Source organism: Oculina patagonica, chromosome 5 (genome assembly GCF_052425735.1).
Source record: "Oculina patagonica isolate OP01 chromosome 5, crgOcupat, whole genome shotgun sequence".
Classification (NCBI taxonomy): Eukaryota; Metazoa; Cnidaria; class Anthozoa; order Scleractinia; family Oculinidae; genus Oculina; species Oculina patagonica.
In genome coordinates, this window is record NC_135762.1 from 5,974,369 (window position 1) to 5,996,149 (window position 21,781).

General features: G+C 35.8%; 3 protein-coding genes across 4 annotated transcripts; 1 reads left to right on the forward strand and 2 right to left on the reverse strand.

Moving 5' to 3' along the window:
• Positions 1-8: 8 nt before the first annotated feature.
• Positions 9-10,890, reverse strand: LOC144653881 (uncharacterized). 2 transcript variants are annotated; one of them, XM_078514006.1, is made up of 7 exons: positions 10,807-10,890; positions 9,866-10,403; positions 8,850-8,977; positions 8,161-8,370; positions 7,656-7,820; positions 6,957-7,006; positions 9-6,541 (listed from the first exon to the last, which is right to left on the reverse strand). In XM_078514006.1, the coding sequence occupies exons 1-6, from the start codon at positions 10,834-10,836 to the stop codon at positions 6,989-6,991; spliced, it is 1,089 nt and encodes a 362-aa protein (XP_078370132.1). In that variant the 5' UTR covers positions 10,837-10,890; the 3' UTR covers positions 9-6,541; positions 6,957-6,988. The 2 variants fall into 2 exon arrangements, 1 of the variants encoding a protein (XP_078370132.1); XR_013570833.1 differs by having other exon boundaries at positions 6,957-7,820.
• Positions 10,891-11,088: 198 nt separating this feature from the next.
• On the forward strand, positions 11,089-16,341 carry LOC144653839 (uncharacterized). Its single transcript, XM_078513946.1, has 7 exons — positions 11,089-11,318; positions 11,545-12,682; positions 12,970-13,541; positions 14,098-14,241; positions 15,475-15,639; positions 15,724-15,772; positions 16,195-16,341. Exons 1-7 carry the CDS (start codon positions 11,274-11,276, stop codon positions 16,287-16,289), a joined length of 2,208 nt encoding a protein of 735 aa, XP_078370072.1. The 5' UTR covers positions 11,089-11,273; the 3' UTR covers positions 16,290-16,341.
• Positions 16,342-17,815: 1,474 nt separating this feature from the next.
• LOC144653872 (uncharacterized) lies at positions 17,816-21,449 on the reverse strand. The gene is made up of 6 exons (XM_078513992.1): positions 20,887-21,449; positions 20,565-20,686; positions 19,542-19,724; positions 18,997-19,173; positions 18,696-18,738; positions 17,816-18,147 (listed from the first exon to the last, which is right to left on the reverse strand). Exons 1-6 carry the CDS (start codon positions 21,362-21,364, stop codon positions 17,834-17,836), a joined length of 1,317 nt encoding a protein of 438 aa, XP_078370118.1. The 5' UTR covers positions 21,365-21,449; the 3' UTR covers positions 17,816-17,833.
• Positions 21,450-21,781: the final 332 nt, after the last annotated feature.

Here is a 21,781-nt window from a genome sequence, read left to right on the forward strand (position 1 = left end):
ACATCAGATTGTTTAGTCACTTATGTGTTTATTAAATTCCTTACAAACCATACATCCATAAATATAATCATACAGGACTCATTTAAAAAGACAAAAATGACTATTTTCTAGATAATACAATATAATATTTTATATACAGTTAGACAATACCATATTTTCTCGATTAAACGCCAGGCCCGGAATAAACGCTGGGTCTCCAAGGTAGAGTGGAAAGTGAGCCTTTTAGGCATTTATTTGACTCAGGTGTAATAAAAATTATGCTTTACGTATGATGGCAAGATACATTCATGCCACAAATAATGATTAAAAACCCTAGTTTAATAAACAGTTTGCTCAAATAAACTGCACAATTAAAAATCCCCGCCAGATCCACTGAGCCAATTTTGAAATATACGCCGGCGGCATTTAATTGAGAAAATATGGTATATTCATTTGGCAACATTTTTCAATCTGCCTTTTTTTGCTAAACATTTAACAGCTACACAATTACACAAGTGACTTTTTTTGGACCTTTGCAATACCCTGTTCACATTTCTTCTACAATTTCTCTCAGCGAACACCTTTTCAATTTGATATCTTCACAGCAGTATGTGGCAGGGTCTTTGGAAAGGCCATTTTGCAATGTAAACAAGAATATGAATTTTATTATGAGGTTGAGAAAAAACAGCAATAAGACTTCAGACTTGAGTTAACAAGTGCTGTTTTATGATAAATAGGATAACATACAGAGAAATAGGCCTTTGTTCTAGCCTAGCCAAGAGTATTAATAATTCTGATTCCAGTTTATGAATTTTAAAGAAACACAGAATACTAAAAGTGGAATGTATGCAAACTTAATGCTCCATTGCTTGTTTTTCCTCCTAGCAACAAAAATAAGGTAAATGTGCAAACCACACACTGAGTTTTGAAGACTTGAGAGGAAATACACCAAAAAAGAGGCATGAAATAGGTGATTTTTATTATGGGTCATGAGCATAACTTGAGTGTTTAGTCCCTATAAACATAATTTTTTTTAGAATTTTTAATGTCTACATTACTCAGAAAATATTTGGATTGGATTAAAAAAGAATGGCAAAATGCCCAATTAGAAAAAATGTATTAAATTATTGAACTCTTTACTTATCATTTGTGAACAATAAAAACAACTTACTACCTGATTGGTTCTCTAAGTCTTCAACCAATATAATGATTGGTAATGTTCAATTTTTATATTACTCTGTGACTATAAGGTGAAGGTTCCCTCTCAAATCTCCAGGAATTGTGAAGAACAGCTTCCTGTAGGTCAGCTGTTAGCAATTGTTGTGGGTTAATTTATCAAAAGAAGGTACAAATCTGTGCAAAACATGTTCTTTGAAAGTGAGTAAATTTTTATCTACAAAATGTAATAGGCTACCACTATTTTTCAATGATTTAATTTGTAAGGTATCACATGCCCATGCTTTGTAGTCATCCCTAAAGAAATTTAAGTTTTTAACACAAATAGAAAAAACCTTTTTATATGAGACCGAACATGGGAGAATGTCTGGTACAATCACACACACAAAAAATAATGGCCATTCTACTTTGATTCCATCTGTGTGATGAAATGGAAGAGCTGATAAGTCTAGTTAGAAAAAACAAGAATGACCACAAGGGACATCTGATATCTTAAGTTTACAAGATAATGTTTTCTTACCAGAGGGTTTCTACTTACATGCCTTTTTTTGTATGCACTCAGTGTGTGTTTACAGCTTATACAATACACAGTATTTACAAAACATACAATGTTTCAATAGTTAAGTCTGAACTTGGAATGAAGGAAACACTGTCAGTATAATCATTGAAATATTTTGGGTTATAGCAAGGGCTATATATAGGGCTTTTTACAAACTGACCTTAGGGATAAAAATAGTAAAGAACTGATCTCTCATACTACATGATAATTTATATAGAAATTACTGAAATGAAAAAAAAGGTTGACTTGACATTACTGAGATTGTTTTTCACAGAGATGCTTCCTTCATCCTTAATATTCAGACTTGGCTATGAAAGATATCAACAAAGGAATGACATTATTCAAAACAATATTCACCCTGTGATACACAAGCACTACTTTATATTCTCAAATTGTCAAATACCTAATCAAAATGCTACTTTACTTTAGTCTGTTTGGCAAGTGGATAACAAGTGAAATTGATTTGAATATTGACATATTGTTGCTAGAGATAACTATTGAACATACGTCATATAAATTATTGCATGCTTACTGCAGGCCCAAAATGTGTTGTTCCATAAAGTATCCATACCCCATGGTAGGGTTTTTGTTTAGCTCTGTACTGTACTAATGTTGGCTTTTGAAACTTCCCTCCCCCCTTCAAATTGTTCGACTACATTCCCTGGGATGGGTATGGCTATTTCCTGGAGTTGCACAAATTATATGCATCTGCGTTGATCTGCAGCCAAAAAATAGTTACTGTTAGTAATAATCATTTTAGAATGGACGACCACTGGTTTTGATAATTTGTATCAAAAGGAAATTTGCCACAAATCACCACAAAGATACACAGTTTGAACCCGAAGTAATTTTAAGGGGTATGTAGCTAACAATATTAGCAGTGTTCTCCCTAGGATTTTGGGAAGGCCAGGCGGTATTCTGACTGTGATTTTTAAATGCCGTCAAAACCTGATTTGTGGAACTTGTTCCCCCACGTTACTATCACTTTTCTGTCTTTTTTCCAGAGTAAAATTTACTAATTTTAGTTTCTTTCCTAAGCAACCCAAGTCGGCTGAGTTCACCATTCTTTATATGAACACGAGAACTTTGTTTAGTATTCCATGTACGACACCTTGAGATGCTGTAGTGTTTCTGTAGCAATTTGATAAAGCTAAGGTAGCTTGACTGCTCAACAAAACGAATGCATCACACTTAAGATTTAAACACATTAATGCAAGGGTAAATGACTTTTATAATGATATTAAAGGTGCAAAAACACAGGAAAAAAAGTGATTTCGTCTTTGCTTATGGAAAGGAATTCCAGTTCCAGATCTCAAACAGGAGGGTTATGTTGTGTTACATCTTCAATTTTTAAGCCAGGCGGCAACGATTTTCCTGTGAATCAAGCTAGGCGGCCCGCCTGGCCTTAAATACCTAGGGAGAACACTGATTAGTTATTTTACATCCATAGTGTCTTACCTACAGTATAATTTGTACAAAATATGTGCTATTTACAGATTACACATATACATGACATTCACCTTAGTTTACTCTTGAAGTTTCAAAAAGTGACCAAGAGTTTGGTGTGAGTGTAAGCCTTTTATCACCTTCTCTGTTTTAAGTGACTGAAAACTGTAATGTGGCAAAGTCTTTTATGTTATAAATGTCATGTATTTGTGCAGCTGTCAGGGTACAAAGCCAAAACTCAATACCTACAACAATACTTGACACACTCCAAAACACTCTAAAGCACTAAACTTGTACAATACAATTGACTTGTTACCCTGACAGCATAAGGCCTTGGGCACACTTCAAGGTGATTTTGTCACAAGTAACATTGATTATATTGCTGCAAGTAATTTTTGAAACTGCAGTTGGGTATAATAGTTAAATTATAGCCAAGTGTGTGGCTTCAAAGATTGCTTGCAACAACATAACAATCACTGTAACAAATTTTGTAACTCTGATTGCAGGTGACAAAAATTTCCCAGAATGTGCCAGGCCTTGGGTGGCTTGTAATGGTTAACAGCCTTTGCATTTTAATGAATTCATACTTCCATCCTATACAAGTTGATGCTCAAGTCATGGTGAAACAGATAAAATTTCCTTGAACAGCGTTCATTTGTTACCATCAACTTATGTGTAAGGATGAAATTCCCATCAAAGCACAAAAGCTGTCAACCATTACATGCCATTTGAGGACCTTATTAAGAATTCCACACTAGTAAACATTTAAAGCCAAACAATCCTTTGCTGAGAGGCCCTTTTTCATGCACTTCACAACATATACATTCATGGGGTAGCACTTATAAAACATAATTACCACATAACCCCTTCATTGTTAACTTGCAATTTAAGCAACTCTGCCTGAAAAACTATACATCCAAAGTTGTGGAATTCTGAAAAAGGTACTTCACAGTTCATCTTGACTTTTAATGTTAAGTCAAATTGGTTGTTGCTCGCAAGCAACATTCACCAGTTGTAGCTCTGATTGTATTGAGCAATATAAATTCCTCGGTCCTATATATCACCTCTTGTGGTTTTAGGGCTAGGTGCAAATGGTTTGTTTCTTTAGCATCTTAATTTTTATTTATCTTGTTTAGAAAATTAATAAGATAATTTAACCTTTTCTTGCCTTTGATAAGAAGACCTCGAACTGGTCAACAAAGGATTAGTTTTTAAAGTCAGTAGTGTCCAAATGACCAATTTAATGTTTTCACGCTAACAACTACATTATATCAGTGCAAATCACAGTAAATTGTAATGGCATAATGTACCATTTATCTCATGTCTGAATAATGCTACAGAAACGACCTATGCAACAGGCAGTGAGAAAATGAGGTGTTATTTATGGTTCTGTTTTCTTTTTTGCTAACTACTGACACTAAATAACAATCTACTACTTGTTCAATTTTGTACTTGTCATTATATTTGATTTTGCATAATCAATTTCTCTACCATAAATTTTGACTACCTTAGTAAGTAATTATTTAAAATGTGTCTCTTTGTATTAATGTAATTAGCGTAATGTATTGTACTCTGGCGTTGTATTGTAAGTAAGAATTATATTTCAGATTTAAAAAAAAATTAATAAAATAAAATAAATTTTGACTACCTGCAATCACTTAAATTGTTCGTGTCATTTAAAAAACAAAACTAGTTGCTACTGCTCTACAAATTAAAGGCAAGACCAGTGTCTAATTTAAGTAATGACTGGCTTGAATTTTCATTATCCTTTCATTATATCATGGGAGTTAGCTAATATGCATGATTATTAGTAATATTACATATCTACCTTTTTTTCGTTTTTTTTTTTTTTTTAATTTTATGAATCTAATTGAAAAAAAAAATGTTTATTTTAAATAAAAAAGTGTACTGTATTTATTTGATTAAGCGCCCACCTGGAATGAGCGCCCACCCTGAAGGTAAGAAAAGTTAATAAGCGCCCAGCCTTGAATAAGTGCCCACCCCCCACCCCACAAAAAAACTAAAGTGCACAAGAGGAGTATTGATCATTAAAATTTACTTAGTACTACTAAGCAAACTTCCGCCATGACTGGGTTTTGTTAGTATTTTACAGAAACTTTCAATGAACAGTAAAATTCTGCTTTGGTACATCTTCACGTTTTGTCATTATTTACGTAACAAATATAAACTTACTATTTGCTGAAAATCGTGAAAATTTAATAAGCGCCCAGCCTCGAATAAGTGCCCACTCTCAAGGTCCAAAAATTTAATAAGTGCCCAGGGTGCACGTGCTTGATCGAATAAATACGGTATATACAGTACAGTCAAAGTCAAATCTTTTGTGAATATGGATACTGAATGTCCCGAGTGTCTCCATTGTAGAGTGGTTGGTCAGGTACACAGGCCATAATAATGATAATGTGCATATTATGGACTTAGGTGTTTGTGAGGTGAGGTTTGACTGTATATTTGTGCATAATTTAGGTTCATTATACTACAGTGTGTATAATTTTTTGTTACAGATCCTTTTGTCTGCAAGCTGTACTGATATTGATAGAGACAAAGAAAAACACTTACTTTCTCATGGAGACTGGATTAATTGAATATATTAAAGGTCCCATTGACATGTTACACATTACAAGTTGAAAGGTATGAAATCAATGTTATGTTGCTACCAATTTACTCAAAAAGTGCAATTAGTTGTTGTTTATAAGTGAGTTTGTGTTGTTGTTTTTGTTTTTATCATATTAACAAAAAGAGTACATGTTTCTATAAATCAAAATTTGTTTTTAATGTCATTAACTGTCCAAGTAAAGACCATCCTTAAAGATAAGAAGCACCTCAACAAAAGTAAAAAAAATAGTACATGCCATGTACTATTTTTTGGAGACTCTGAAATACAGTAATGAGAACTTCTAAATGATGGCACATCTATTGATAAAAATAGAAATGTATGTAGTAAATTTATTATTATTCATTAAGTGTTGTAGTCCAGGTTAGGGAAGTTTATAAAAGAACTGACAGTTCTTTTAAACACTACCCTCACCCAGATGATCACACTTAGCTGAACTACTAATGTTCCTAGATTCATACCATTTACAGTGGAACCCCGATATAACGATCTTTGATATAACGATATTCCCGATATAACGATGAATATGTTATGTCCCGGCAATAGTAAAATGTATGGGACGGAACCCCGATATAACGATTCCTCGATATAACGATATAATTTTACTGCCCCCTTGGCATATTGTTATATCGGGGTTCCACTGTACTATGAAAATGTATGATGTTTTTGTTATACTTGAGTATTCAGTAAGTTACTTTTCGCTGCCTCCATCATCCAGACTTCAGTGTTGTCTCTCCAGTGACAGCTAGCTTAGTGACATAAAATGAAATGGAAACATTGATTTTATTATACTGTTCAGTAATGTATACAATTCACCCTTAGTTTTACAGTCATTTTAGAACATTATTTGATTATACAGTTTGCATTTCTGAATGCTGATCAGTTGAGAGTGTAAAAGATGTGAGCATGGTATATTAATAACCAAGCTGCAATGTACAAAGTTAGACAGGCAAAATTTTTAGAAGGCTTTGAAATTAAATGTTTTTTCAGCTATGACTTTAATAACATACAAGACGATAGATTTTACTCATAACAGCTTAAAGAGCTCTAGTCTCTTGACTAAGCAAGACCATACTTAACTTAGTTATTTTTTAGGTTATACTTTACTGGAGTTAGTCCTTCATGATATTTATGGTGGTTTGGTTTCAGTCTAACTTAACTTACCAGATATAAAATAGCTCTGTATTTGTCTCCAATTAATGCTGTCCTGAAGACTAAAGAAAAGAGAAGAGAAATTAATAGGAGTATTTTGTTCTAACCAGGTGCAAATATATCAAATAATGTAGACAGAACTGGTTTAAGATGGCTTCATATGATTGTAGACCTTCCTATCACTGATATCCTATCAATTCTATCACAGCAAACCAATAACATTGACAAAAACTGTTTAGCACGAATGTATGTAGCAGCAACCACTGATCAACATGAGATCACTGTGATGCCAAAATTAATTAATTAATTAATTGCCAAAGCTCACAAACGTACTGTCTTTTTTGGCTAAATTTAAGGTTAGTTATTTATAACATTCACACTAACTCAATCTTCTTCACCTCCCTTCAGAGGCAAATGTGTTTGTAAAAACTGTCAGTGGGGTTCAGAGACAGCTTCAGTTTGTAAGAATTGTGGTTACTCTGAAAGCCTTTGAGGAATTTAAAATGTCATTTTAGACATAAAAAGGCATCAAAAGGTTGAATCTTAATTTATTCCTTGACAAGTGCTCCAACATTTTGTACTACCGGTATTTAATCTTTGTCAACATCTAACTGTGAATATAGAATGCCAAAGATGAAAAGGTCGAAAAGTACTGTCAACCACATTATTTTTTATTAATATGTTATTTATAAATAATTGGAAACAATTTACCCAAATTGATATCAGCATTCTTTGAATGATGTGGCGATATTTTAACGTCAATCTCAGATGATGTTGACAAACTTCTCCTGGTTCACACAGGGATACTACCAACACTTGGACTGTGGGTCCAGGAATTCTGTTCTGGCATAAGGACTTTATTCGATGCAAGGGAACCTTTTTTAGGGGAAGAAAAAAGGTAAACTGTAATAAATAAACAGATTGAAAACTAGTGAACAAAAGGTTTGAACAGAAACTAGTCATTTCCAAACTAGTTTGCTAACCTGAATCTTCTACTTATATAGTAGTTTTTCTGCAACTTATTTTTCTTATAGCCAACTGTAAATAGTGTAGGTTTTGTTTTTGATTTTATAGAGATTGTAAATAGGTTCTTATTTTTGTATTTATTGTCATGTTTGTAATGCGCATTTGATTATTTTATGGAAATGCAGAAGTTGTGTTATTATTATGAAGATGATAATTATTATAATTTTATTACTGCATAATTATTATATACCACTTTGCAAACATCTTGCGCATTCCGTATTCTGAATTTTTCTTGAGTCTGTGCTAACAGCTGGAACTCCACTGTAACACTGTCTTCAAGACAAAGAGGGTGAAAATGTTGAGTACACTGTTGGGTTGAGTACTCATCCCCAAATGAAACAAGATGAAGTTTTATTCCTTGCTGTTCTTCCATTTGTCTGATCCATGAAGATACCCTTCCCTAGAGAAGGGAGGAAAAAGATGAAGCAAATGGCAAATATGAAGCAAACAGCAAATATGATTTGAGCTATTATATAAAGTTTATATACTTAACTAGTTTAAAAATCTTGGATTATCAGATTGTGTTCTCTTCAGGCTACATTAGGTAAAGTTGTGACTCTATTCTGCATTTCTTTCTTTTTAATGGAGCATTTTTAAATATGTATTTTTTATATACCGGTATATTTATACATATATTATTATTATTATTATTATTATTATTATTATTATTATTATTATTATTATTATTATTATTATTATTATTATTATCCAAAACGTTAAAAGAAACCATAAATGAGATATATTATAAAGTAAAAATTAAATTAATAGTACACATTGATAAAACGAACCATACATGCTGTATACCAGTACTTGACAGTCCAACAAATATGTTAGGATTTCTCTTATTAATAAAAATGTCAGTGGTAGGATTGACTCTACCTTTTGGGAATCTTCTACAAAGTATAATGAATAGCGCTTTTCATTTGTTGCTGGACAGTCTTGTTCTAATACGAAGAAGGATAGTGAGGTAGTCGTACATGGTATTTGCACTGATGACTCTGACATATCTGCAAAAGAGAGGTGGTGACACCTCAGTTATAGTATGTAACAAAGCAATTGGCAACCAAACAGAAACAATGTAGGCTTTCCTAGGTACAATATTGTTGAATAAGACCTTGCATTCAATTGACATTTTTTGGCTGGTTCAACCTTGAACATGTGGCAAGTTACAGCTTCATCATCCTTGTGCGAGGGTACTGCACTAACTATACGTCAAGTAAGGTAGTTAATAGTTAAGGTAGTTTAAATTATTATGCTGTTCTTGTTGAAACAGTTTCAAGGTGTTTTAACTAGCTTTTAAAACTGTTTACAAATAAAGAAAAACAGTGCAGCTGGTGAAGAATTCTTGGCTTTATTTAACCTATCATGTTCATCATTGATCTCATGGATACCAAAATGTGGCTAAATAACGGTACACTACTACCAGCACCCATACTTTTTACAGGGTTGCCACAGGTCAGGAAATGGTCAGGGATAAATAAAATTCTTCAAGGCCAGGGAAAAGTCAGGGAATTTTATTTTGAGTCAAGGAAAATTGACATCTTGAAGAAATGTCAGGAAAAATTGGCTGGAAAAAAACATTTCAGGTCAATGTGACCTCTTTGGTCAAGAAAATTTTATTTTTATCAGGGAAAAGTCAGGGAATTTTGAAAACTGATGTCTGTGGCAACCATGTTTAAATTTGAAAGTAACATGTCTTGTGTCATAGTTGATCCACCTTGAAATGCTTCTCTTTGGATTTTAATGTCCGTTATGCGGCTAATGTTGAACAGTCGATAGCGTGAGAACTAATTATTAGCAGCGGTACATGATGGCTTACTATAAATACTGAACTACCCTATCGAACCCTATCCTTGATAAGCATAAACAAACACGACTGAGACCAAGATACTTACTACATACAGGAACCTTCGTTCCATCTCGTCCTGCAGCACCGGGAGTGCGTTGATCTATTGTTTGACATAAACAGTCTCTAGATGACTGATTATCTCCAAGAGCTGGCTCTGGCGTTTGAGGAACCCGCACTAGTCCAGTTACAAGAGTCTCTGAAAGTGCCGAACCAAATGGTTCAGTTTCACTGGCAGACATTGTTGCCGACGCTTCGAGTGCCGAACTACCTCGTCTTTGTTCACGTTTTGTGTCGATCACCTTGCCACACAAGGGGCACTTAACATCAGTTGCACGAGCTACAGCAGTTCTACTCCTAGTGCAATCGCATGTCTCATTTTCGCGGAATGTATTATTTGTATCTTCCCCGTAAAACGGTGATCGTTGTTCTGCAGATTGTGGTGTTGGAGGTTTCCTGTTGTCATCTTCTACAAGGGTTTCGCACGGCTGCTCGCCACTTGCTTCCCCTATTGCTAAAACCTCTTGTTGGTTCATTTCTGTACTATCGGAGACTCCATCTGCATCGTTTGGAACTCCATCTTCCGCCTAAAACAGAGAAAAATGTTTAAGCATACGTCAACTATCCTTCTGTCACCTATCGGAACAAATCTGCGTTCGTCCGCTTTCGTTTTGTTGCCATTGTGCTTCCCATGTATCGGGACCCCTTACGTACATGTAATATCATGTACAGTTAGGACAACGGCATGGTTGGAAGGTCCCTAAGGTATATTTTGGGCAAAGTGATTCTAAGCATCAGTTTCGTATAGTTCCCGGCCGTGTATAGTTCAGTTGTGGAACTTCCGACATTGTTATTTCGAAAGTGATAGTGGGGAAAACTCCCTTCTTGGTCGGCTCGCTTGATTCGCCATTTTTCTTAAAATATAAAACGAAAAAAACGTCTTTACCACAGTGAAAGGCAAACTAAATTGAAAGGAACGCCTTCATTTACCGTATTGTTTCTTGTTTCTCTCGAAGTCATTTTAGTATCTTCGTTCTGATTCTTCGTAGCGTTTTATCTTTGACTTCAAGTACGGGATATTTTCATAAATGTCACCTGATATCAAATAGAAGGTGACTGCTGATTGGGTATAATAATTCTTATTGTCTTTCAATAGAACGGATTGGTCAATTCGGAACGGGAAAACCCCCACCTTGATTCCACGAAAACGAAAGTACGATTACGAATATTCTAGAATTAGGCTGGATTTTCACGATAGAAAAAGCATAAAAACTTGCAGCAGTTAATTTTGTCTTTTGTGAAAAAGCCTCGTACTATTTTAAATATTATTTTCTTTGAGCCGCGTTTGGATAGTGATTGATATAGCCAGATATATTTATCGGTTTGTGTGACCAGAAGGGTGTCACTGCCGCCATTGAACAAAGTAACTCGCAGTTTACTCTGCCCAAGTCAACGGAATGCGGATTTGGCAAATAGGAAAGTGTATTTTTATCTGTTTTATGGTAAGTTTATCGCCCTTTATTTTTTGACCAAAGAGTCAACTTAACAAAGAGTAGGGATATGTTATATTTTGAAATGAAAGCACGCTTATTGAATGTGAACATTGTTTTATGCTTTACCAACGATCTCAAATCCTAGATTATACAGACGAAGTGAATATTTCTTTGACCTGCTTTGCACCTTTTAAAATATGCAGACACACACAACCATTTTCATGTTTTCCTACAGGTCAACCAAGCCTTTGCTGCACAGGTTTGCCAAGATGACCAACTTTCAGTAGAATTTCCAGATGGTAATATTACCTGTTTGAAGTGTCCAATCTGCCCTCCAGGATCTGGTGCAACGGCCCCTTGTGGCAGCACAGTAGCATACAATGCCTCAGTTGAGTGTAAAGATTGCCTGCCAGAGCACTATTCTGATTCATTCTCCTCAGAGAGTTGCAAGCCTTGCTCCACATGTATGCCAGATGAAGTCATTGTGGCAAAATGTACTAAACGTTCCGACACACGTTGTAGCTGCAAGCCTTGCCCAAAGGGGTATTACCGTAATGTAACTATGTCCAAATGCCTTCCTTGCTCAGGCTGTTGCCTGGATGGTAAGGATGTTGTCGTGCCACAGTGTGTAAGTCAAGGGATGCCACAAACTCAATCATGTAGTTACCACAAGAGTAAACCCTGTAGGTCCAAGTGCTGGTACGATGAGATGACAATTAAAAAACATGGTGGCAAGCACATCTGTTTGCCCTGCCCAGTTTGTTCTAATGAATTTGGCCTTACCAAGCCTTGTGGAGGCTTCATTTATGATGATGTGGTTCCCAAATGTGAACGGCCCACTTTGGGGAAAACGTTTATTAATCAACAAGGGATCCTGCAGTCTTGCAAAACCTGCTCAAATGGAGAAGAAGTCATTGTCAATTGTTCTGCTAAATCTGATACAATTTGTGGTGGATGCAAGCCAGGTTTCTACTTTAATGATCAATCAAAGAGCTGTGAGGAATGCTTTTGGTGTTGTAGCCATGGTGACAGTCAGAAGATAAAGAATTGTATCAGAGAAGGAATGTTATTTGCACAGGTTTATCATACTTCTCTACCCAGACAGCTTCTTTTGCCATCGCAAGTTAATATGCAACTTGGTCAAGTTAATCAAGAACAAGGATATCTAATGGCTTTCTTGAAACTTGATAAATCAACAATCAGTGCATCTGGTGCTTTTTTAATTATGTTTCTCTTGGCTATAAGTTTTTTTGTTCAAAGAAGAAAGGATTATGGAAGTAAAGAAGGAAATGTTAATAATTACGAAACAATGGAGTGTATGCCACCACAGAAAAAATGCCTCCCCGAAAATATAGAAACAGAGCAAACTAGTGGTGAGTTAAACTATTAACCATTCATTAAGGCTTTATTTTTTGTGTGTGCAATGCTTTTTCTCTTTCGGTGTACATTGCTTTCCCCTTTATTCTCAGCTTGATTGCTTGAAAAGAACATTTTCTATCTCCATTTTGTTAGTTGTCATTTCTTTGTGAAGAGATAGACACTATCAACTGTACCCTGCCTCTTTAACCATCTTTGTTGTAATATTTAGATTGTGCATTGTTAGTCTAATTATTTTATATATATCTGTGTATGTTTTGATGATATATTGTACTCTTTATAGATTCCAAGGAAGTGGACTCGGAATACCCTGTAAAACACAGTCCTGGCCATGTAGTATTTGAGAAGACAGGAGTTGAAGTTATTTCTCTTGATAGCAACAAATCTGCCCTTCAACATGTGGCAATTAGTGATTTCTTTTTGCAAGCCATTTCAGACTGCCTGGATTTTCCTGGTTTGCTTGAAGATGGTGAGTTGTGTCTTAGCCCAATTATAAATTTTTTTTCAAGTACCAAGTTGGATGGACCCCTTGAGGTTCAGATACCCCATGGTGCAAATATGGTACTCTCAAGTAAGAAGTGGAAAGTCATTCTGAAGGAGTTCCGAAACAACAAGTGGGTTGTTGTTAGTGATGTGGATGGGCATGGAGTAAAAAAGTTTGTCCCTAAAAGCAACCATGTCAGTTTTGAGACAGATCACCTCTCGACATTTGCAGTTGTTGGATACTGTGATAAGAATTCTTCATCGTCAGTGTTGAAAAGAATGAAAGTTATGGCATTCTGCAGTGAGACCAGAGTTGGAGAAGATCTTGTTGTGAGGCTGTACTGCTTTGATGATTGTGAATGGTCCTTTGAGGTAAGCTTTTGAGATATGCAAGGTCCTTTTACATAACACTGGATTTTTGGTAGGGCTTGTTTAAAATTGGTCCACCAAAGCTAATAAACTACCTACGGTACTTAGATAGTCCAACCACAGATAAAAGTGGAAACCGGCGGCAGTTTTATCTGAACCCTGTGTAGTGTAAATGGGCCCCAAAATACATAAATCTGTCTAGTTTTGCTATTCATATCCTTTCCTGTTTCTTACAGGGAACACGCAAAAATAGTGGGTAGGTGTTAAAACTCCTTAAATGAAGTACTGGGGAATTGAGGTGATAAAGAAGGGTATAAATGATCACATGGCTTGAAGGAGGGACCACAAATAGTAATATTATAACTCTTTGCTCATTAAAAGTCACTCCATAACTTCCAATAACATCCTCAGCCACATGGCCTTTGGGTATAGTCTTCATTTGTGGTTATGTTACTTTGTTTAAAGAAAGGAGGGATGTATTACACTGAACATAACGTCTGTCAAAAAGCATGTTACTTTATTGGTGCATGTATCTCTTTACCTTCTCTTTACGAAACAGAGACTGATGAAAGCAGAACAGGAGAAGGGAGGAAAGCTTATCTCTTCAATTGAATCTCTTGATTTTTCTGTTACTTGTGAAGAAGATGTGGACATCGCTGTTAAGGATAGTGGTGACTGGAAGCTTGAAAGTGGTTGCCCAACGGTACCGTGTGCACATTTCTGTTTGTAATGCCAAGACCATGTAGTATCCAGCATGAGGAAAGAGAACGTTTGTCTCACTTTGATTACAAACTGTTCTATGCCTAATTTAATTTGGTTTTACATGTTAAGCATAGTGGAAGGCCCTGTGTGGTCATAACTTCGTAAGGTAAAATGTCTGGAATTTAAGTGTTATTCTAAAACACTTTGTTCTCATATTTTAAGAAATAATGCAACTGTAGCATATTTGTTTGTTAAAAACACATGCTAAAGCATGTTGTTAAGAACACTTAAACGTTTAAACTTTAGGCCCCGTTTACACGGGTCCGGACAAATTTTTGCACGGACAAAAACTTGCACGGTTCCACCTTGCGTTTACACGGGACCGGCGGAACTGGACGAATTTTTGAACGGCAAAGTGTGCAAGTTTGGGACCTGAAAAAAGCAGGTCAAATTTTTGACCGGCACGGTTCCATATTTCGTACGGACTCGTGTAAACACCCGAACCGTGCAACTTTTTGCACAGATAGCGCGGTTAAGGCCTGGAATCTAGTTATATTTTGCCTGGTTGCTTAGCAAAAATGAAACACTTTGTTGCATTATGCCCCTATTTTGTTACATTTTGTTTTAAAAATTTAAAAATTTGAGGCAAAAGAAACCCAGAAAGCAGTTCACAGATATGAGAAGACGAGCGGCGGTACGTCGGGGGAATTTCTCCTTGTCGTTATGAGGGTACTTTTCCAAAAACATTTTGGTAACGTCTTCGTACTTGCTCCTGACCGTTTCCCAATCAACTCCTTCCCCTGCTTTTCTTGCTTTGTAGTCTATAACTACATTAAGCAACAAATTAATTTCTTCATCAGACCACTTAAAGTTCTTGTCTGCCGCTTCTGCCGCCATGTTTGATTTGCCGCGTGCTGCATTAGCTGCAACATGATTAGCTTAAAATATTAGCGATAACCAATCACAACAGAGACGTAAAAAAGCCATTCAAATGCCGCGACTGGTCTAAAATTTGCACGGTTCCGTGTAAACACCACTGTAATCTGTAACAAAATTTGCACGGATCCATGTAAACAGGCGGTCCAGGTACAAAATTCGTCCGTGCAAAAATTTGTCCGGACCCGTGTAAACGGGGCCTTAGATTATCATCTAGACTTTGGGTTCATTTTGTGATCTAATATTTTAGTCACATCTAGTTTAAAATATGTTCTTTTTATTCCACCTCTGTCTATAGAACCTCAGCTACACATCACTGAGAAACTCATTCAGCATAACCCCTCAGTGTAATCTAGTGTTTAAAGCCACAAGTGTTGAAGGGAACAGCAGCTTCTTTGTTACAATTGTGTTAACTCAGTCATCCAACCAAACTGTGATGTATGCAAGTACTGCTATCAAAGAGGTAAGATTTATACTGTCTTACTGCCTTGTTGTAGCTATCAGATTTAAGTTAAAAGCAGATAAATTTATTGTTTTCTTATTTCAGAATCCAACTTTGCATATGAATCTAAATGTGATCCCAAATATCATGAATGGTAAGTAACCACAAAGGGTGTCAGCAGGCTGTTAGATGCTGTCAAAGTAATCAGAGACATTTCATTTACCAGTACCTTAATCTTGTCCATTTTGGTTTCATTATTTCTAAAGACATAAGAGCTAATTAAGCTACCATTCCAGTAACAAAGAATCAGGGTATGATGAATAAATTGGGCAAAGATGTTAACCAGCCAGTGATGCTGTCTGATTAGCATCCTTGTTGCATTTCTACGAAGCTGAAATACCATCATTTGTTTCAATTGAAAAATTGTTCCAGGAAATAATAAAATAAAAAAACACCTCAAAGATGAGTTGTGCCTTAAGTCCCTCAAGCACTGAGCGTTCACTGACTTTTCTTTAGTGGTCAGGCATGTACATGAAGTCTCAGCTGAGCCTAACAGTTCATTTTTATTTTTTTCAGAAGGGTGTCAGAAGTCGGAGGTGGTGAATACCACTATGGCAAACCATGGAGAACAGAGAGAAGATGTCTTTACCAACTGCATTATTCAGTTGTAGTTTTATCATAATTACCTTGTAGTGTAATAAACAGTAAACAAATAGTAACCTTTCTAGCTCTGGAATTATCTGTTTCAAGAAAATAACCAGTAAACTATTACCTTCAAGGAGCAGGTTAAATTCATGGACATGGGGATGAATTTTAATATTATAATGCCATATTCCATTAAGCTCATTTTATTTGGCACTGTGGGTGTAAATCCAGTAAATTACCTAACATTTCAGAACCTGTTAGGCTAAAATTTTATTTTTAAGCACCCTATACATAAGAACCATTTTAGGCTAAAATTCTAAAACAGGTTCTTATTTTCAAAAAAAGAAAAAATAATCTTCTCAAAAATATAGTATTATCATGTTATGTTGTTTTGTATACAAGATTTATTGGGAATCATAGTGAAGGTTACAGTATAGGTTTGATTCTAACAGAATCAGATTAAAATAGTATAGTATTTTGCTTACCGAAGCCTCCAAGAATACTGTTATTGGACATTTAAGACCAGATCATTTAAAAATTCTACTTTATTCCTTGAACAAAAGTTAAGGTGATTCCACTGAAATAAAAGGAGTATTAAAAATTTTCTGAAACTTGGTCCAGGTTACAATTATGTTATGAGCATTAAAAAAATGAAATAAAAAATGGGGGTCACCGTGCTAGTTTTTGTGTAAAATGGATGGGCATTATAGTAAATATACGACCCGCGAGGAAGATATTGGGAACCCTAGTAATTCGAATGGGGAACTATTGTTTCTAGAAAAAAATCATTTTTGCATTAAAGTATTAGTCTATTTCAACAAAATAGGCCTTGATCTTATATTATTGTACAGGAATTAAGATAACGAAAGAAATTAAAGATTTTGCTTTGTGCGCACGTTAACGGCACTACCTAAAAACGTTTTTTTTACGGCATTAAAATTAAAATATCTCAATGTAGAATTTTAAACTTTTCTTTAAATCGCGTTATATTGTAGACAACCGTATGACATTTAAATTAATGCATTAAAAAACGGGGGTCACCGTGCTCGTTTAAGAGAAAACGACCATTTCTTTCCCTACCGAGCGTAGGCTGAAGGGAATCTCGTAGTGTTCTGTGTGCGCGCGCGCTCGTGCGCGCGCTAAATGACGCGAAAACGTATGCGCAGCAAGGATGCGCAATGCAATTCCGTGGAATCACCTTAAGAACCTAATTAAGAACCTAGTGAGCCTAATTTTACACTAAATACCTTTTATATAAGAACCTGTTTAGGCTAACTTGAAAAAACCTAGGTTCTCATATGCGGGTTAATAACTGCTTTTCTAAAGAAAAGTTTTAATTATTTTTTTTGTCATTGTCTGTCAGGCCACCAGGCCACCAGGCCACCAGCTTTTTATCAGTGGGAAGGAACTTTATTCACAAGATTTGTGTACAATCAAATGACATTGTGCTAAAATCAATTGAGGCAATACCACTATAAGAGCAACAAAGTTATACAAAACTTAAATTGGAGTTCTTAATTGCTTAACAATGAACACTGACATAACAAAAAGACACAACAAATGGTATTGATTATTTTTTGCCGTTTTCATACAGTTGCAAACGTTTTTTTACCAAAATCTTTGCAGCCTCTTGATTTTCACGTGATTTCTGCAAAATTGATATGAAAATATCCAAAATGTTCCCTTTCTTTGGAATAACCATAAGAAGCTGGTCAACACGATCTGCTGGACGTGGAAAAGATCTGATAAATGCTTTATCATCAGCAGTTAAGATGTTGTACTGATAAAGGAAGAAACAGATGGATGAAAGATCACCAATACTTTCAATCAGATCCACATGACAGCTCTGTAAAGTATCTCTGTCCAGTTTTGGCATCGCTGTTACTATCATTTGAAAAAAAAAGGAACAGCTGATAATTAACTTCTAATTGATTTTGTTTCCAGTTTACAATGATTCAACACAATCATGCACATAATGATAGAAGTAAAACACTGTAAAAGCACTTTTTTGCAGTAAATAATCTGTAAAATTGAATAAATAAATTTAAAGGTGGCTCTCTGTGATTTGGACCATTTTTAAATGTGACCACAGCTAGCCCATTTATTTTGTCGTTACTGTACACTCTATTTCTTACATGGGAAAACGAGCTGATAATGATGGTGTACACTGACATCATTGAATAGCCAATCAATCAGTCAGGTATAGCCATGCACAGCACAGCACATCACATGGTTCTAGATTATGGGTAGGGGAGACGTTATTAGTAATGACATTTTTTTACACTATTACTACATGTACCATATACAATTCATTTAAATTGCAAAACACATATAAGCTGTAAAGAAGTGATAAAAAGGTTCAATAACTATACAGTAATGCATAACAATTAATTGGCAAAACACCTTTTATCTTATAACAGTACATTTTTTACCTGAGAAGTATTGCCACAAAGAGTGAATAACTGGCGTATGAGACTAAAAGTGAATAAACAATAACAAGCGTTTAGTCCAGAATAACGTTATCTTCATTATTTAAATGGGTGGCATATGTGGCATACTGTAATTATATCTATGTAATAAATGCCTGTTACACAGGTCCAAACTGTATGATACTTTATGTGTTATAAATAAAGTGTAGTCAAAAATTGCAACTGAAAAAAATGTATCGAAATTGTTTCAGTGTTTGTCTTGAAAAGAGCCTTACTGGAACAGTTCAAAGAACACAAACCATACCTTGGTGGGAATAATAATGAGAAGCTTTGCATTTCCAGTCAACAGGGTCATCCTCACTCTGTCTTCCTGAAGTGCGTTTTGCTCCCCGCTGTATTTAATGGAAAGCTTGACAGAAGCACCAGGGAAAACTCTTTCTTCACTTCTAGCCAAGATGTGTTGAACATCAAACGTCGACACCTAACATGTGACAAATGTTAACTTTTAAAAATGTAGCAGGTTCTAATCGATTGTTATTTTTTTCAACATACCAAAAATAAAGTACAGTATTACAGATCTTTTTAACTGGTAGATTCTTTAACAATTAAGAGACAGGCGCATTTCTTAAGGCATACTGTTCCGGATTTTCCTATCGAATGTTTACTACTTACATTTGCATTTGTAACTTGTCACAGATTTAATACAAGTTGATTCGTATTTTCTGAAAGTGTCAGTAGTGAGAATAGAGCTTTTAAAATTATACAGTGAGTTGATCTTTGACGCAATGTACTTTACACTTATTTGAAACCTATGCTAACACTAAATTAAATCAACAGAAATATACGTACGCCAGCTGGGCTGATTACGGAAAAGCTTTCCCCGTGATCCATCTCAAATCTTACTGTTAACACATCCTTGATGGCCAGTTGGAGATGATGCGACACAAACACGGATCCGTTTTCTTCAATCACTACCGCGATTTCGGTTCCCTCATAAGCAGCAGCCTCTTCTTGGCTTATTTTAGCAAATACCTAAAGCAAGGGATCAATTTTGTTTTCAAATTGACTACATACTTAAATTTGTAAGTGTATCTAGTATATACTTATTTATAAGCGCTCAACGGAGTCAATTGGGTTAAAGTAAGCGATATTAGGGCTTTCCACAAGTTGCTCGGCAACTTTTTGGCAACTTTTCAGGATTCGAGCAACTTTTTCCCCTTCGAGCAACTTTTTTCCACTCGAGCAACTTGTTGCATTTTGGGCAAATTACAGACCGAAGATCTCCGAAGGTTATCCGAGCGTTGTTCACAGGCAATACGAACTTTTCCGAAGATTTACGAAGTTTGCCGAAGACTTTCCGAGGAACATCGAAGTACGTTTCAACTTTCTGCTCTTTCTGGTCCTCTTTCTGCATTAAAACATTACAAACTCGTCAGCAAACATGACGTCATCGACTTCACGATTTTTCTCAGTTAAAGAAATCCTTGTTATTTAACAAATTTTCCCCTTAATATGTTATTAAGATACTCCTTTTGCTGAAAAATTGCACAAAACTGCTTAGACATCTTACCCTCAAAGGGAAACTAGCATATATTTAGAGAAATTATCTTGATTAGAAGCAACGTTTTGGATTTTTTGGAGCAACTTTCAAACAACTTTTATTATTAAAAGCAACTTTTTCGGATTTTTGGAGCAACTTTTGAGCAATTTTTTGAGAAATTACGGGCAACTTTTTGAGAAATCTCGAGCAACTTGTGGAAAGCCCTAAGCGATATCGTCTTGTTTTCCTATCCTGTGAATTAACTAACATACAATCTGCAAGGTCATAGATTTTTTTTCCCAATATACACATTATAAAAAGCAACAGCTTACCAAGTGAAACCTTTCACATGGAATGAAGTAGATGGTGAAACTCGGTTCCTTTCTTGAGAGAATGCCCCTCTTGAAGACCGCCAAACGGACTTCGAGACATTCGTGGCTTGATTTCAACTTATCTAAAGAAATAAACAATGGAAGAATGAAGATAGAATATGTATTGAAAAAAGAAACAGCAGACGGGTCTCACTTCATCCTCGGGTAAACGGTTTTGCGAGTAACGAAGTGGCAAAAGGTATTACTTGAATCAGTTAATCAAGAATACAATATTCTAGCGGGGAATTGATGAAGCTTTTTCAACAATGTTTAGAGTACGTACCACAAGTTCGGCAATTATCGGGTTCTCCATTTTCGTCATGTCCTTCAGTAGGCGTTTTTGAAAGTTTACTCCAGAGGCTTTGAACTTGTCCCAAAGATGTGGGGCATCCAATAGCTAAACTCTCTCCAACGCCCTCTTGTAGCGGTAGACCTGAAGTGGTATTTTCTGTCGACAAATGTTGCATAGAGGTCGTGATCAACTGCATGGAAGGGTCGTTTGGTGGAATTCCCTCTTGGCTGTCTGGGTTCATTCCTTCCGTATCGTCTTGAGGAGGATGGTACCCCTCGCGATGGTCGCTACTTCGAATAACTTGTGAATGATGCGAGTTGTTACTGTTCGTGGACAGATTCCCGTTACATATTGGGCACGAAATGTTAACAAAGCCTCTGGAAGGTATTTGGACGACTCCACAGTTGGCGCAATCTGCCTCGACCGCTCTTCCGTAATTGCCAAAGCCAGCTGTGTTGTCGTCCATCATTACTGAATGCTTTACAAGAGTGAAACGGAACAAGGGAAATGAATACACTCCCCGAAACTTACTCCTTCACTCCCCATGATTAAACTGATGAATATTTTTGGCGATGAAAAGAATTTATTTCGCTTTGCTGAAAAACCACCTTTCAGCTCCGCCAATGACAATCGAGAGATAAGTCATTCTGTGATATGATTGGTTAACTAGAGACATGAGTGGTTGGGGGATTCCCCAACTTCTGGAGTCCTGTCATAGAAATAGTCGCGCTTTCATTTGTGTGCTCCATCCCACGTCTTGCTCCCTGGAACATGCGTCGAATGCTTTAATCTACAGATTTTTCATCGTAAGTAGAACAAAATTTCTTACATTTTATCCTAGAAGCCTGCTTAAAGAACGTGCGACTGACTGCATCTGGAATCTGCA